The 13,765-nt window shown below is 36.9% G+C and overlaps 1 protein-coding gene across 1 annotated transcript; it reads left to right on the top strand.

The window, feature by feature from the left end:
• Positions 1–11,193: 11,193 nt before the first annotated feature.
• LOC135642872 (uncharacterized) lies at positions 11,194–13,514 on the top strand. Its single transcript, XM_065159355.1, has 4 exons — positions 11,194–11,247; positions 12,376–12,555; positions 12,856–12,912; positions 13,179–13,514. Exons 1-4 carry the CDS (start codon positions 11,194–11,196, stop codon positions 13,512–13,514), a joined length of 627 nt encoding a protein of 208 aa, XP_065015427.1.
• The last annotated feature ends 251 nt before the right edge of the window (positions 13,515–13,765 follow it).

Genomic DNA, 13,765 nt, shown 5'->3' with positions numbered 1-13,765 from the left:
AATTTTCAAATCCGGGAGGTTGTTCCACATATACTTCTTCCGAAATAAAACCATTCAAGAAGGCACTTTTGACGTCCATTTGAAATAGTTTAAAGTTATTACTACTAGCATAGGCAAAGAGCATCCTTATGGCTTCTAATCGAGCTACGGGAGCGAAGGTTTCTTCGTAATCAATACATTCTTCTTGGTTGAAACCTTTGGCCACTAATCTAGCATTGTTTCTAACCACGATACCATTTTCATCTTACTTGTTTCTAAAGACCCATTTAGTACTAATGACTAAATGGTCACTAGGTCTAGGAATAAGCTTCCACACCTTATTCCTCTTAAATTGATTCAATTCCTCTTGCATTGCAATAACCCAAAAATCATCTTTTAAGGCCTCGTCAATGTATTTAGGTTTGATTTGAGAAAGGAATGCGATGTTAGCATAAAAATTCTTGAAAGAGGAACGAGTTTGAACCCCTTTTGATGTATCTCCGATAATTAGCTCCTTTGGATGAGCATCTATATACTTCCATTCCCTGGGTAAGAAGATTTTGGAAGAAGGTCCATCCAAGTTGCTATTTTGAGGAGGGGGTTCATTTAAATTCAAATTATCAAAACCAAGATCATCATCAAAATCATTTTTCTTTAAATCAGAAATTTCATTAAACACTACATGAATAGACTCTTCTATTACTAAGGTTCTTTTGTTAAAAACCCGAAAAGCCTTAGAAACGGAAGAGTAACTAAGATAGATGCCTTTATCAAATTTAGCATCAAATTTTCCTAAGGCATCCCTTTCATTCAAAATAAAGCACTTACAACCAAAAACTTTAAAATAGGAAATATTTGTTTTTTTGTTATTCCATAATTCATATGGAGTTTTTGATAGGGACAGTCTTATTAGAACCCTATTCATGATGTAGCAAGTCGTATTCACGGCTTCGGCCCAAAAATACTTGGTTAGACTATGTTCATTTAACATCGTTCTTGCCATTTCTTGTAGGTTTCTATTTTTTCTTTCAACTACTCCATTTTGTTGAGGATTCCTTGGAGTGGAGAAGTTATGATTGTATCCATTAACTTCACAAAAATTTTGAAAGTCACAGTTTTGAAATTCGCCATCGTGATCACTCCGAATTGATGAAATCATGAAGCCTTTTTCGTTTTGAGTGAGTTTACAAAATTTAAAGAAACACTTAAAACAATCACTTTTGTGGACTAAGAAATAGGTCCAAGTGTACCTAGTATAGTCATCCACAATTACAAACACATATTTGCTTCCTCCTAGACTTGTTGTGCCAATTAGTCCAAATAAGTCCAAATGGATCAATTGCAGTGGTCTAGTGGTGCTAATTTGATTTTTTGGTTTGAAACTAGTTTTTATTTGTTTACCTAGTTGACATGCATCGCATACTTTGTCCTTAGTAAACTTCATATTTGGAATCCCTCGTACTAATTCTCTAGATGAGAGATCTTAGATATTAGTTTCATGCTTGCATGGCCTAATCTCCTATGCCATAGCCAAGCATCATCATTTAGAGCGGAGAAGCACATTTCATTACTTAGTTCATCATGGTTGATAGTGTAGACATTATTTTGTTTTAATGCAATCATAGTCATGTTATTGTTTGGTTTTTCGATAATACACACATTTGATTCGAATCTGACGATATAACCTTTATCGCATAGTTGACTAATACTTAAGAGATTATGTTTCAATCCATCAACTAGTAAAACATCATCAATGGAAAAACTAAATTTGTTACCAATAGTTCCCATGCCAATGATTTTGCCTTTGTTGTTGTCTCCGAAGGTGACGTACCCTTCTTCTTTGCTAGTGAGCATAGAGAAATGAGATAGATCTCCAGTCATATGTCTTGAGCATCCACTATCGAGATACCATCTCTTGCTCCTAGCTTGTGGGTTCGTCTACAAAAAAGGATGATTTTTAGGTACCCATTTGATTTTGGGTGCCTCAAAAATTGATCCACTAACTTTGTCATTCATTATTGAATCCTTTATAGTTCCTTTAGAAACCCATATTAATTTTTGTGAACTAATTTTTATAAATGGACATTTGTAGGCAATATGTCCGGATTTGCAACATAAGTTGCATTTCATATAAGAGGAAACATGTAATGTAGGTCCTTTTATGAAAGTGGTAGGATTTTGATGTAATCCTTTGATAAATCTAATTCCATTTCTATTTGCGACGTGACCCTTGTATGCAAGGATCATATCTAACCCTTTGCTACCAACCTTAAACTTTTTTATGGTTTCTTTAAGAAGCAAATTTTCATTTTTTATTGCTTCTAAATGCTTACACTTAGAGCATGGAGGAGTTTGAAGACTATCAACCTTATTTTGTAGCAAAGCATGCTCTTTCTTTAAGATACTTAACTTCTTGCTAATAGTTCTACATTCATCAAATAATTCATGAAAAGCGATAGAGAGTTCTTCAAAAGATAAATCTTCATTAATTAAATCACATACCTCTTCTCCTAAAGCCATTAGCGCGTAATGAGCAACTTGCTCGGTGTTGGACTCCTCTTCTTCGGATGCGCTTGAATCATCCCATGTTGCCTTGAGCGCCTTCTTCTTTGATGTTCTCTTTTTGGCTTGAGGACAATCGTTCTTATAGTGTCCCGATTTTTTACACTCATAGCAAATCACTTGGTCCTTCTTGTGTTCAAATTTATTTTTTATATTATTTTTAAATTTATTCTTTCTTAAATATTTTTAAAATTTTTGAGTCAAAAGTGCAATATCATTGTCACTGTCCTCATCACTTGATGTTCCTTTTAAGTGATCTTCTTGTGATGTGAGTGTCATATCCTTCCTGTTCTTTGGAAGAGGGTTCTCGAGCTCGTCATGAGCTTGACATGTCATTTCGTAGGTCATTAGAGACCCAATAAGTTCTTCAAGAGGGAATGTTTTCAGGTCCTTGGCCTCTTGAATGGCCGTAACTTTTGGATCCCAACTTTTAGGAAGAGATCTTAAGATTTTGTTTACTAGTTCAAAGTTAGAAAAATCTTTACCAAGAGCTTTGAGTCCATTGATGACATCCGTGAACTGGGTGTACATGTCTCCGATGGACTCACTTGGTTTCATTTGGAAAAGTTCGTAAGAGTGCACAAGGATGTTGATTTTGGACTCTTTCACTCGGCTAGTGCCTTCATGAGTGACCTCAAGAGTTCTCCAAATATCAAAAGCCGAATCATAAATTGAAACACATTTAAACTCAATTTTGTCTAGTGCACAAAACAAGGCATTCATAGCCTTTGCGTTTAAAGCAAAAACCTTCTTCTCCGATTCATTCCATTCGCTCATCGGAAGAGAAGATTTTTGAAATCCGTTTTCGACAATAGTCCAAAGCTCGAAATCCATGGAAATGAGGAAGATCCTCATACGGGTCTTCCAATACGTGTAATCTGACCCATTAAACATAGGTGGATGTGTGATAGAATGTCCCTCATTCATGCTGGAGTAAGCCATCTCTCTTAGGTATTAAACCAAATATGAGAGTGAGCCTCGCTCTGATACCAATTGTTAGGATCGGAGCGGCACTAAGGGGGGGGGGGGGTGAATTAGTGCAGCGGATTAAAACTTCAATTTTGGAGAATCTTTCGTACAATAAAAAGCAATATCAATGGAAACCGATTTTAAAAGGTTGATAACTTAGAAACGTATGGAAGCGTAGTAACTAAGTAGAGAAGTTTGCAGTATGTAAATGGCAAGAATAGGATGCAAACCTGATAACGCAGCAACTTTTAAAGTGGTTCGATCAAAATGTCCTACATCCACTTGAGAAGCCTTCTTCGAAGAGGCTTCCAACTTCCACTAGCAAATTTCTTGTAGGGGAAGGACTAATACCCCTCTTACAACCTTTACAAGTGGTTTACACTCTTACAATTCTTTTCAACAAGATAGGAGGAGGTGAACACTTAAGCAATATAAAAAGCAAGGCTTGCAAAGACTATTCTAAGGCTCTTAACTCAAACTATTGCTTTTCAAAAGGTTGTATTCTCAGCTGAGAATTGAAGGGTATTTATAGGCCCCAAGAGGATTCAAAATTTGGGCTCCAAATTTGAATTCCTTTTGGGTTTTTTAGACTGGCGGTGCCACCGCCTATCAGTGGCGGTGCCACCACCTATCAATGTCTGACACTGACAGAGTACAGGCGGTGCCACCGCCTGGCTCTCGGGTGCTGGGCGGTGCCACCGCCAGACCCTTCTATTCACTGGTTGGACTTTAAGTTGAGCCCAAACCAAGCCTAATTTTGGGCCCAATTGGCCCCTAGCTAGGATATAGGATTATCTCTTAATCTTAATCCTAATTACATGTGAACTATGTAACAAAAAAAAAACAAATCCAAGTAAGTTTTCAACCACAAACGTCAAGTCTTGTTCCGACGAGCTTTCCGATGAACTTCCGACGGACTTCCGATATGCCCTCGAATTTCTTCCGACGGACTTCCAGCAAGCTCCTGATCTTGTGACGACTTCAACAAGTAGCCGAGCCTTCTCAGTGATCTCCGCGAACCTCCGACGATCTCTTCGGCGAACTTCCAAAAATTCCGACAGGTTCCCGATTTCTTCTCGGTTGGTTCCAGCAGCATCTCCGACGATTCTTCGGACTCTTAAACGTCCATCAAACTTGACTCCGGTATTCTTGCTTTATGTTTTCTGGTTATCGTAGTTAATCCTGCACACTTAACTCAATAATATGGATTAGATCAATTAACCCATCAATTGATTTTATCATCAAAATCCAAGATTCAACAGGATAATTCGATCAGGATGAGACAATTAAAGCAAGAAAAATCATATTGTACTGGGGGAAAACATGTTAGAAGATTGGACGTCAGGCCGGAGGATCGGTCGACCTATCGACAAAAGGCTTTAGGTTATGGATTCGGGCAGTAGGCCAAGAAAAGTAAATATTGCACCAAGGATATCAGAGTTGCGGAGTCAACTGGTCGATTTGGTAATAAGCCGCAAGAGAGGATAATGCGCTGAAGAATCGAACGAAGCGTCGAAGGACCAATGACATGCCAGACAACATGATTATTGCTTAGTATTAATTGTCTAAATCAAAGTGTGTTTTACATGTGTAGGATTAACTATGATAGCAAGGCATGAAGCAAAATAAAGTTCCGAAATCAAGGACGCAATTGTGTTGGGAGTTCAAGAGTTCGTCGTGAAGTCTAGGATTTCGTAGTTAACATGTAATTGAGCTTGGATTTGGGCAACCCAATTAGGGGCTAGCAAAGCCCATGTAAGAACTATGTTGGGCCCAATAAGAGGCCTAAACAGTGCCCTAGGAAGTCTCATTGCGCCCTCTCACCCTGCCCAAAAATTAGGTCGACTCTGATCCCAAATGTCATGACCCGAGTTGGATGAACCAACTGACCAATAACTCCATTTTGGTCCTTCAACCATAGATCAAAATGCTTAAGCAAGAGTTCGTCGTGAAGTCCAGGATTTCGTAGTTAGCATGTAATTGAGCTTGGATTTGGGCCAACCCAATTATGGGCTAGCAAAGCCCATGTAAGAACTATGTTGGGCCCAATAAGAGGCCCAAACAGTGCCATAGGAAGTCTCATTGCGCCCTCTCACCCTGCCCAAAAATTAGGTCGACTCTGATCCCAAATGTCATGACCCGAGTTGGATGAACCAACTGACCAATAACTCCATTTTGGTCCTTCAACCATAGATCAAAATGCTTAAGCAAGAGTTCGTCGTGAAGTCCAGGATTTCGTAGTTACATGTAATTGAGCATGGATTTGGGCCAACCCAATTATGGGCTAGCAAAGCCCATGTAAGAACTATGTTGGGCCCAATAAGAGGCCCAAACAGTGCCCTAGGAAGTCTCATTACGCCCTCTCACCCTGCCCAAAAATTAGGTCGACTCTGATCCCAAATGTCATGACCCGAGTTGGATGAACCAACTGACCAATAACTCCATTTTGGTCCTTCAACCATAGATCAAAATGCTTAAGCAAGAGTTCGTCGTGAAGTCTAGGATTTCGTAGTTAGCATGTAATTGAGCTTGGATTTGGGCCAACCCAATTATGGGCTAGCAAAGCCCATGTAAGAACTATGTTGGGCCCAATAAGAGGCCCAAACAGTGCCCTAGGAAGTCTCATTGCGCCCTCTCACCCTGCCCAAAAATTAGGTCGACTCTGATCCCAAATGTCATGACTCGAGTTGGATGAACCAACTGACCAATAACTCCATTTTGGTCCTTCAACCATAGATCAAAATGCTTAAGCAAGAGTTCGTCGTGAAGTCCAGGATTTCGTAGTTAGCATGTAATTGAGCTTGGATTTGGGCCAACCCAATTATGGGCTAGCAAAGCCCATGTAAGAACTATGTTGGGCCCAATAAGAGGCCCAAACAGTGCCCTAGGAAGTCTCACTGTGCCCTCTCACCCTGCCCAAAAATTAGGTCGACTCTGATCCCAAATGTCATGACCCGAGTTGGATGAACCAACTGACCAATAACTCCATTTTGGTCCTTCAACCACAGATCAAAATGCTTAAGCAAGAGTTAATATAATACACTCATCAGGCCCATATAAGTCAATCATACTTATTGCCCACTTCCGATGTGGGACTAAACGGGATGTTACATATCCTAACAGTGAAGTGACACTTTTTCCTCCAATTGATGCGGTCCCTCTTTTATGAGCATGTCACCCTGATCATTTGTGGCTCTCATGTTGCTATTATTGTCATTGCTACTGCCATGGAAGTATGTCTTAAGAACTCGATTGTTGTATTTTGCATCCAAAATCATTTCATGAGTGTCCTAGGAGCTCTTGCTTGAAGTGGATGTTTGCATATGCCTTTGACTATAATGTTTGTATTGGATGTGTTGAACACTGGAAGATGCTTTGGCTATAAAGGTTGTTATGGGCGTATTGAGCATGGGAAGGTGCATAAGCCATGAGGGTCATATCAAATGCATAGTGTGATTTCCCCAATTACGATGTGTCGAGCATGGGGAGACACATTAGGTAACAAAGGTCATCTGAAGTATGTTAAGCGTGGGGTAACACGTCGGCCACTAGGAGCACATCGGATGTGTTATATGCTTTGCCTAGTTAGAATGTGTTGATTGTGAGAAGATACATAGCTACTTCGTTTTGTTAGGTTAGTGTGTATCATGTGTGAGGAGACATATTGGTTGTGAATGTCACCTTGACACACCTTGCTAGGTTAGACACGTCAAGAGAGGGACAATATATTGGCCGGATTAAGTGCATCACATGCTTTACTTAGTTAGATTATGTTGAGCATTGAAAAACACTTAAGAATATCGAAATGCACTCACATGGTTTACCTCATTAGTGAGCATGAGACATAGGAGATGATGATGTGTGCATGAGAAGTCATAACCATATTAAAGATCTGTTGAACTTGGGTTGTTATGGTCATATTGAAGTTATGGTGGTAAAGGCATCATGACCAACTTAAAGATGCAGCGGACCTATAATGTTGTGGTCATTAGAGAGACGAGGTGGATTTGGAATGATGCGTTTGTCATTTGGGAGATGCAAATGACTTGAGGACAAAGTCATGGGTGATGATCGAGGCTGCATATTAATGAGAAAGCCAAGGGCAATGGAAGAATCCATGAACGATAAAAGAAGTCATAGATGAAGGAGAAAACTATGATAGCAAAGTTAGTTGAAACCTTTGTGTTGAACACAATGTCAAGCGAAGCCACAAGCAAAGTTGGTAATGCGATGTCAAGTGGGGTCATGGACAAAGTTACAGATGTAACAGAATAAGCTTGAAGCTACACATGCAATGTTAACAGATAATGTTGCATGTGCAATAGCTGTGATAGTTTAAAAGTTAAAGTTCCGAAGAAGTTTAACTGTTCTAAAACCTTATAGTTCTCAAACGATGAGCGAGAAATAATAGTCTAAGGTCCCTTTTTGTAGGGGTCAATAATTTGTCCTTCACCGTCTGGCCCTTAGCTTTCTTGTTAATTTTACTAATGCATGATCCGAAAGCTCCCGATTGGATGCATAAAAGATCAAGCATCATGTCAATGATACGGAGTCTTTAGAAATTAAATCAAATCTGATGTCATAATCAAAGTGGGTTAGGGATGGTTACAATAGTTGGTAGTAGGAAAACGATAAAAGTTGGACGATGTGGTAAAATCTATACGGATTCAAATGTCACGTAAAATATCCCATATATTTGATATGATTGAATTATAGCTAAAGTTAGCTAAGAAGAATCTTATCTCTAATGTAGTTGAATTTGATCTGGTAACACATTATATCCTCGGTATGATCAAATTTTGTCATAAAGCATCTCTTATCTTCAATACAATAGAATCCTATCATCAAGCATCTTTTATCTCCGATATAATCAAATTCGATCATGAAGCATCTACCTTTAATATAATTAGATATTACTTTGAATAGTCCTTTATCTTCAACTTGATAAATTCTAACTATAAAGTGTCTTTTATTTTTTATGTGATCCAATTAGCAACGTAGCAAAACAAGCCATAAAATGTCACCATCACATGATGAGTGTAGGTCAAACCCCTAATTCATCCAAGCCGCTAACAAAAAGAGTCTGGTTCACAAATTGTTAAGGAGACATTACAGATAACCTTTGTATATCAAAACATAATTTGGGTTGGGGAAAGCAGGAGGTTTGGATAGATGATATAGAGAATCAGATACCGAGACACCTAAGTGCCATGTCATTGCAAATATAACACTCACTCAATCACCTTGTCAACTTGACATACCAGTTGAATGAGTCCTGTAGGTCGACACTCAATCACCTTTGCTTTAATATCCTCCATTGGAGTAAGGTTTTCCAGGGCACAACATCCAATTTCTTGGTGTCTCACATCAACTGAGATGGACTTAACATTATACATTGGTCCAATGCTCAAGCAATTCAGGCTTGTTGATCCAATCCCTTTTCAGTGCATGATACCTATTATAGATTTACAGGTACATTCATCACGCAATATATAATTTCATGGATGATTGCCATAGAAAAGTCCAAAATTTTAAAATTTTCTTGGATGGTGCCTCATGTTTTTATATTTCCCACAAAAAGCTTGTACCTTTTTTTTATCATAAATAATTAATTTCTCATCAAAACCTAGTCAAATAAATCGAACCAGACTGATTACAATATTTTTGAATATAGTTATAGTATTTTAGTTTACTGAACCAACTATAATGTTTTTGTTCACTAGCAAAAAAATGCTGTAACACTATTTAAAAACATTGTAATTCATCCTTTCTTTTTATCATTCTTTGACAATGGATGAAAACAAATATTGTAAAGTTCTTCAGAATATACAAACATAAGTTTTAGGTTCAATGAGAATAAAAATTAAAAATTATTATTTTTGAAATATATACAAACATTCCTAATTTTTATCAAAATCATGAAGATTCTCATATGAATTATTTTATAAAGTCTTGAAACTTATAATAAAGTTAATAATTAAGATTTATGGGAATATAAACTAATTAAGGTATATATATCTATATATAATTTTTCTCAAAACTGTTTTTTATTTATTTTGAAATATGTCAACTTTCTTAATTTTCTTCCAAAATAAGAAAAAAATCTCATACCCTCAGTGAAATTTCATTCAAAAATATATTGTAAATCAGACGCGTACGTTAAAAATACAAAGAAATATCTGTAATATTTCTTTCCTCTTGAGCTCGATATTTCCTATAACTTGTTATAGGATTATGTATAAATAGGAATATCAACCAGAAATATGTGTTCGAGACTCTAAAATCATGGATTGGAAACGACGGTCAGTTCTTTTCCTTGCTGTATGTTTTCTTCTGCGGAGTCAAGCAGCAGCAGAAGATAACACTTGGGATCTCACCGAAGAAGAAGATAGTGAGTTAGAGAGGGAACTCAAAACCCTTAACAAGCCTTACGTGAAATCTTTCAAGGTAACCGAAGAGATGTTCTCATCTTATCCCTGTGTATACCTTCATCATGTCTTGCTTTTAATCTGTGTAAAAACGATGCAAACGATGAGCTTTTGGTTTCGGATAGCATGTTAATGTGCCTTTTGGCGATTGCACGCATCTTCTTTCTAATTGTAATATAATTTTTGATACAAAGATAGGAACTGATGTAATTTTATTTTTTTGTATATAGGATGAGTATGGGATTACCTACGATTGCGTGGACATCTATAAGCAACCAGCTTTTGATCATCCTCTGCTTAAAAATCACACACTTCAGGTAAATTATCATCCGTTGCAATAATATATATAATCCCTTTACTCATTATTCTTGCTTATTGAGGTTATTCATTATCCCTTGACACTAGAATTGATGATCTTGTATCAAATATGTGTTTAATGAAATTTCAAAAATAATATTAGAGTAAAAGTTAGCATAAATATCATCCGATAGCATTTTATGATTTTTAATTAAGGTCATTGGAAGATTTATGTTTTTCTGATTTGTAGAAATATATTGATCTTTCTAGAATCATAGAGAATTCTTTTTCTATTTTTTCAAAATTTAGTCTTATGTATTAAGTTTATAATTAGTTGTATTGACAGTTGGTATTGGTTTGTATAGTAACGCATATACTATGAAAGGCATCATTTTTATTTTCAAAAAGCAAAGAGCTATCTATATATTACTGAAGCGATAGATATATAACAACCCACACCATGTTTCTCGGAGTACAAAAATTAACCATATTATTATTGAAAATGTTTGATGTCTTGCAAGAAAAAGCAAAATGTGCTAACCAATTAGCATTCCTATTACCCTCCCTCCCTAAAAACATGATAAAATTTACATTATTAAAAATTTAATATCAGATTCAAAATATGCCTCAGACCATTCAGCAGATTCCAAGGAGGGGATTCTTCCTTGTTGAGAAACTTGATAATCATATCCGCATCTGATTCAATCTCCAATCTGTTAATTCCTTCGCTCCAATAATACATGCACAACCCCCAACCAGACGGCCATATATTTAATTTACACCATCCATTTGTGGGTTTAGTCCAGGTTATAAGGAATTGACAAGATCATAAACATCCTTCAGATTGTAGAATAGATTTGCAGCATGACATGAAAGCAAGAGCTTTGCAAATAATGGAGAAGGGAGTAATCCTAACTTCATTGAAGGTTGATTCATTGCGATCCTTCCAAATCAGCCAATGGCGGCAGTATGCAATCAACGTGCTCAAAAGCCCACAGCTGGTCTTGTCGAGGTCCTGCCCCTCTCTCAACCACCAATCCCCACTCCTCCTCCAGTCCTTACACTGCCTAAACAGATACAACCATGAAATCCCCAAGGAACCTGCATGCACTCAGAGCTGATGGTTGCCCCTTATGATCAGCCTTCATATTCTTGGGTCATCATCAGGTGGGGACTTGTCAATTCCTCCTGTAATCATAGAACCACCCACATTACGAAACAAATGTGTATCATGTTCCTATCCCGGAAAGGTGTCGATTTTAATTTTCTTTTGTAATACATGCATTACTTGTAATACTTTTGATTTTCTTGTTGCTATGGTTAATGTAAAAAGAAACATTCACCGAAAGCTTTTCATTTGAATCTCCATGAGAATATCTCCCTTTCATAAGTAAATTAATTACTATTTGCATTGGCTTCATTTATGATTATAAATAGATCATGTTTCCTTTAATTTTTTTTTTTTTTTCTTTTCCGCTTGCATATCTTTCGTACCCTCTTTATTTAGGAATAATATAAATATGCTAATGTTGTCGTAGTATGTGCAACAGTTTCCAAAACGCGGTGGCCACATAAACAAGGAACCAATAATAAATCAAACGTTACCGCAGCTATGTCCTACAGGAACGGTTCTTATCAAGCGAACGACGAAAGAGGATCTAATAAAAGCAAAAAAGTATGCACATCAAATACAATCACGTATGCAACTACTGCAAGCAGAGATAACCGCAAACGACGATGGAGCTACTCATGTAAGATTTATTTCATCATGATCGATTACTTTGATAATAGTTTAATTTGTAATTTGATTTATATTTCTCATAGACTACTAACTTGTTTCGGTCGCTTTTCAGAAAATAGAAGAACAAACATAAGCCAAAAAAAAAAAAGATGACAAGAAGAGAAATAGAGAGGAGAGATTATATAGAAAAATGGAAAATAAGGAGAAGCTTCAAAATTGTATTAGAGGCAGTAAAAACAATTATTTAAATTCAAAATAGTTTTTAGAAAACATATATATTATTTATAGATTTCGGAACACATAATAAGAAAATATTCACATTCCATTCTGGTAGTCAAAGAAGCACCACTGCTTTGATGCATCCGTTACTGACCTATGTTAGAACAACTCCATGTGCAGCATGCTGTAACGGTATTTGAAGCTAAAAAGGGACCACATTATTATGGCGCAAGCGCAGACCTGCAAGTATTCCAGCTTTCAGGTGTTTCAATTAACCAAGCAAGCACGAGCCAGATCATTCTTACCAAAGGGGAAAGAGGGCCCAAAAATTACATTAACACAGTGCAGGCTGGATGGCAGGTAAGTAATGGCCTTTTTTTTTTTTTTTTTTTTTAATCTTTTGTCTTTTGTGATGTGGCATATGGAATTGAATGCTTTTGGCTGATATATATATATATATATATATATATATATATATATATATATATATATATATAGGTGGAGTTTCAACAGGAGGGGGACAACCGGGTTCATTTCTTCACATATTGGACTGTGAGTAGTGTCGTCGTGAATTGTTTCTTTCTTTTACTTTCTTGCACTAACATGCATGCTCTTTTTATATTTATTAATTCTGATTTGTATTCAATCTTCTGCTGTTAGTCGGATGGTTACCAGAAGACCGGCTGTATTAACCTGGATTGCCATGGGTTTGTCCAAGTTAGTACTCGGATAACCCCTGGCATGATCTACACACTAAGTGTTTTGTCACTCTCAATTTACAGGGTAGGAAAATTTTCTTCCTTTAGTCTGAAGCACATACATGAATATTTTCTCTTTTTTTTTTCTTTCTTGATGTGAAAGAATTTTCCTTCTTCCATTTGGGAGCTATATATTCAATTAAACAAGTTGTCTTCATGTTTCTGTATCTCTGTCCATTAAGAATGGAAAATTCATCAACTCTCTTTTCTTTCATTTCATCTTAGGATCGGTTCACTTCAAACTGGATGTTGTACAATGATAGGGAACCTATTGGGTATTGGCCCAAGGAAATCTTCAACAACATGGCAGATTCTTCCCAGGTGCAGATGGGTGGATTAGTTTACTCGCCCTTTGATGAAGCAAGTCCGCCCATGGGTAATGGTGTAAAAGGTGAAGCAACATTCACGAACGTTCTCTTGCTGGATGGACAAGGTAATAACAGAACGCCTGAAGATTTTGAAGAGATTCATGATCTTGATATAGATTATTACTACATTAGCTATCACTATCGCGATGGCGTGTTGAATTATGGTGGGCCGGGAGGTTGGAAGAAAACTTAGTCACAAAAGTTGAACCATCGAAGATAATAATATGAATGTTGGGACCTGGCTTCTTAATTTAACATCTTGTGGTATAATTTGGTTAAAGATTTTGTCCTTGCACCCGACAATGGAAAATTGTTTATATATGCACTATATAATAGTAATTGCATGGTCTCTTGGAAAATTGTTTAGTTTGTCAACGTCTTTTCCCTTGTGCACCACATAAAATATTAGATTGACCGACAAAGTTATGTAAGTGTGAAGTGAGT

Source organism: Musa acuminata, chromosome BXJ3-7 (genome assembly GCF_036884655.1).
Source record: "Musa acuminata AAA Group cultivar baxijiao chromosome BXJ3-7, Cavendish_Baxijiao_AAA, whole genome shotgun sequence".
Lineage (NCBI taxonomy): Eukaryota > Viridiplantae > Streptophyta > Magnoliopsida > Zingiberales > Musaceae > Musa > Musa acuminata.
The sequence above is the reverse complement of the archived record's forward strand: the minus strand, read 5'-3'. Positions and strand labels throughout refer to the sequence as shown.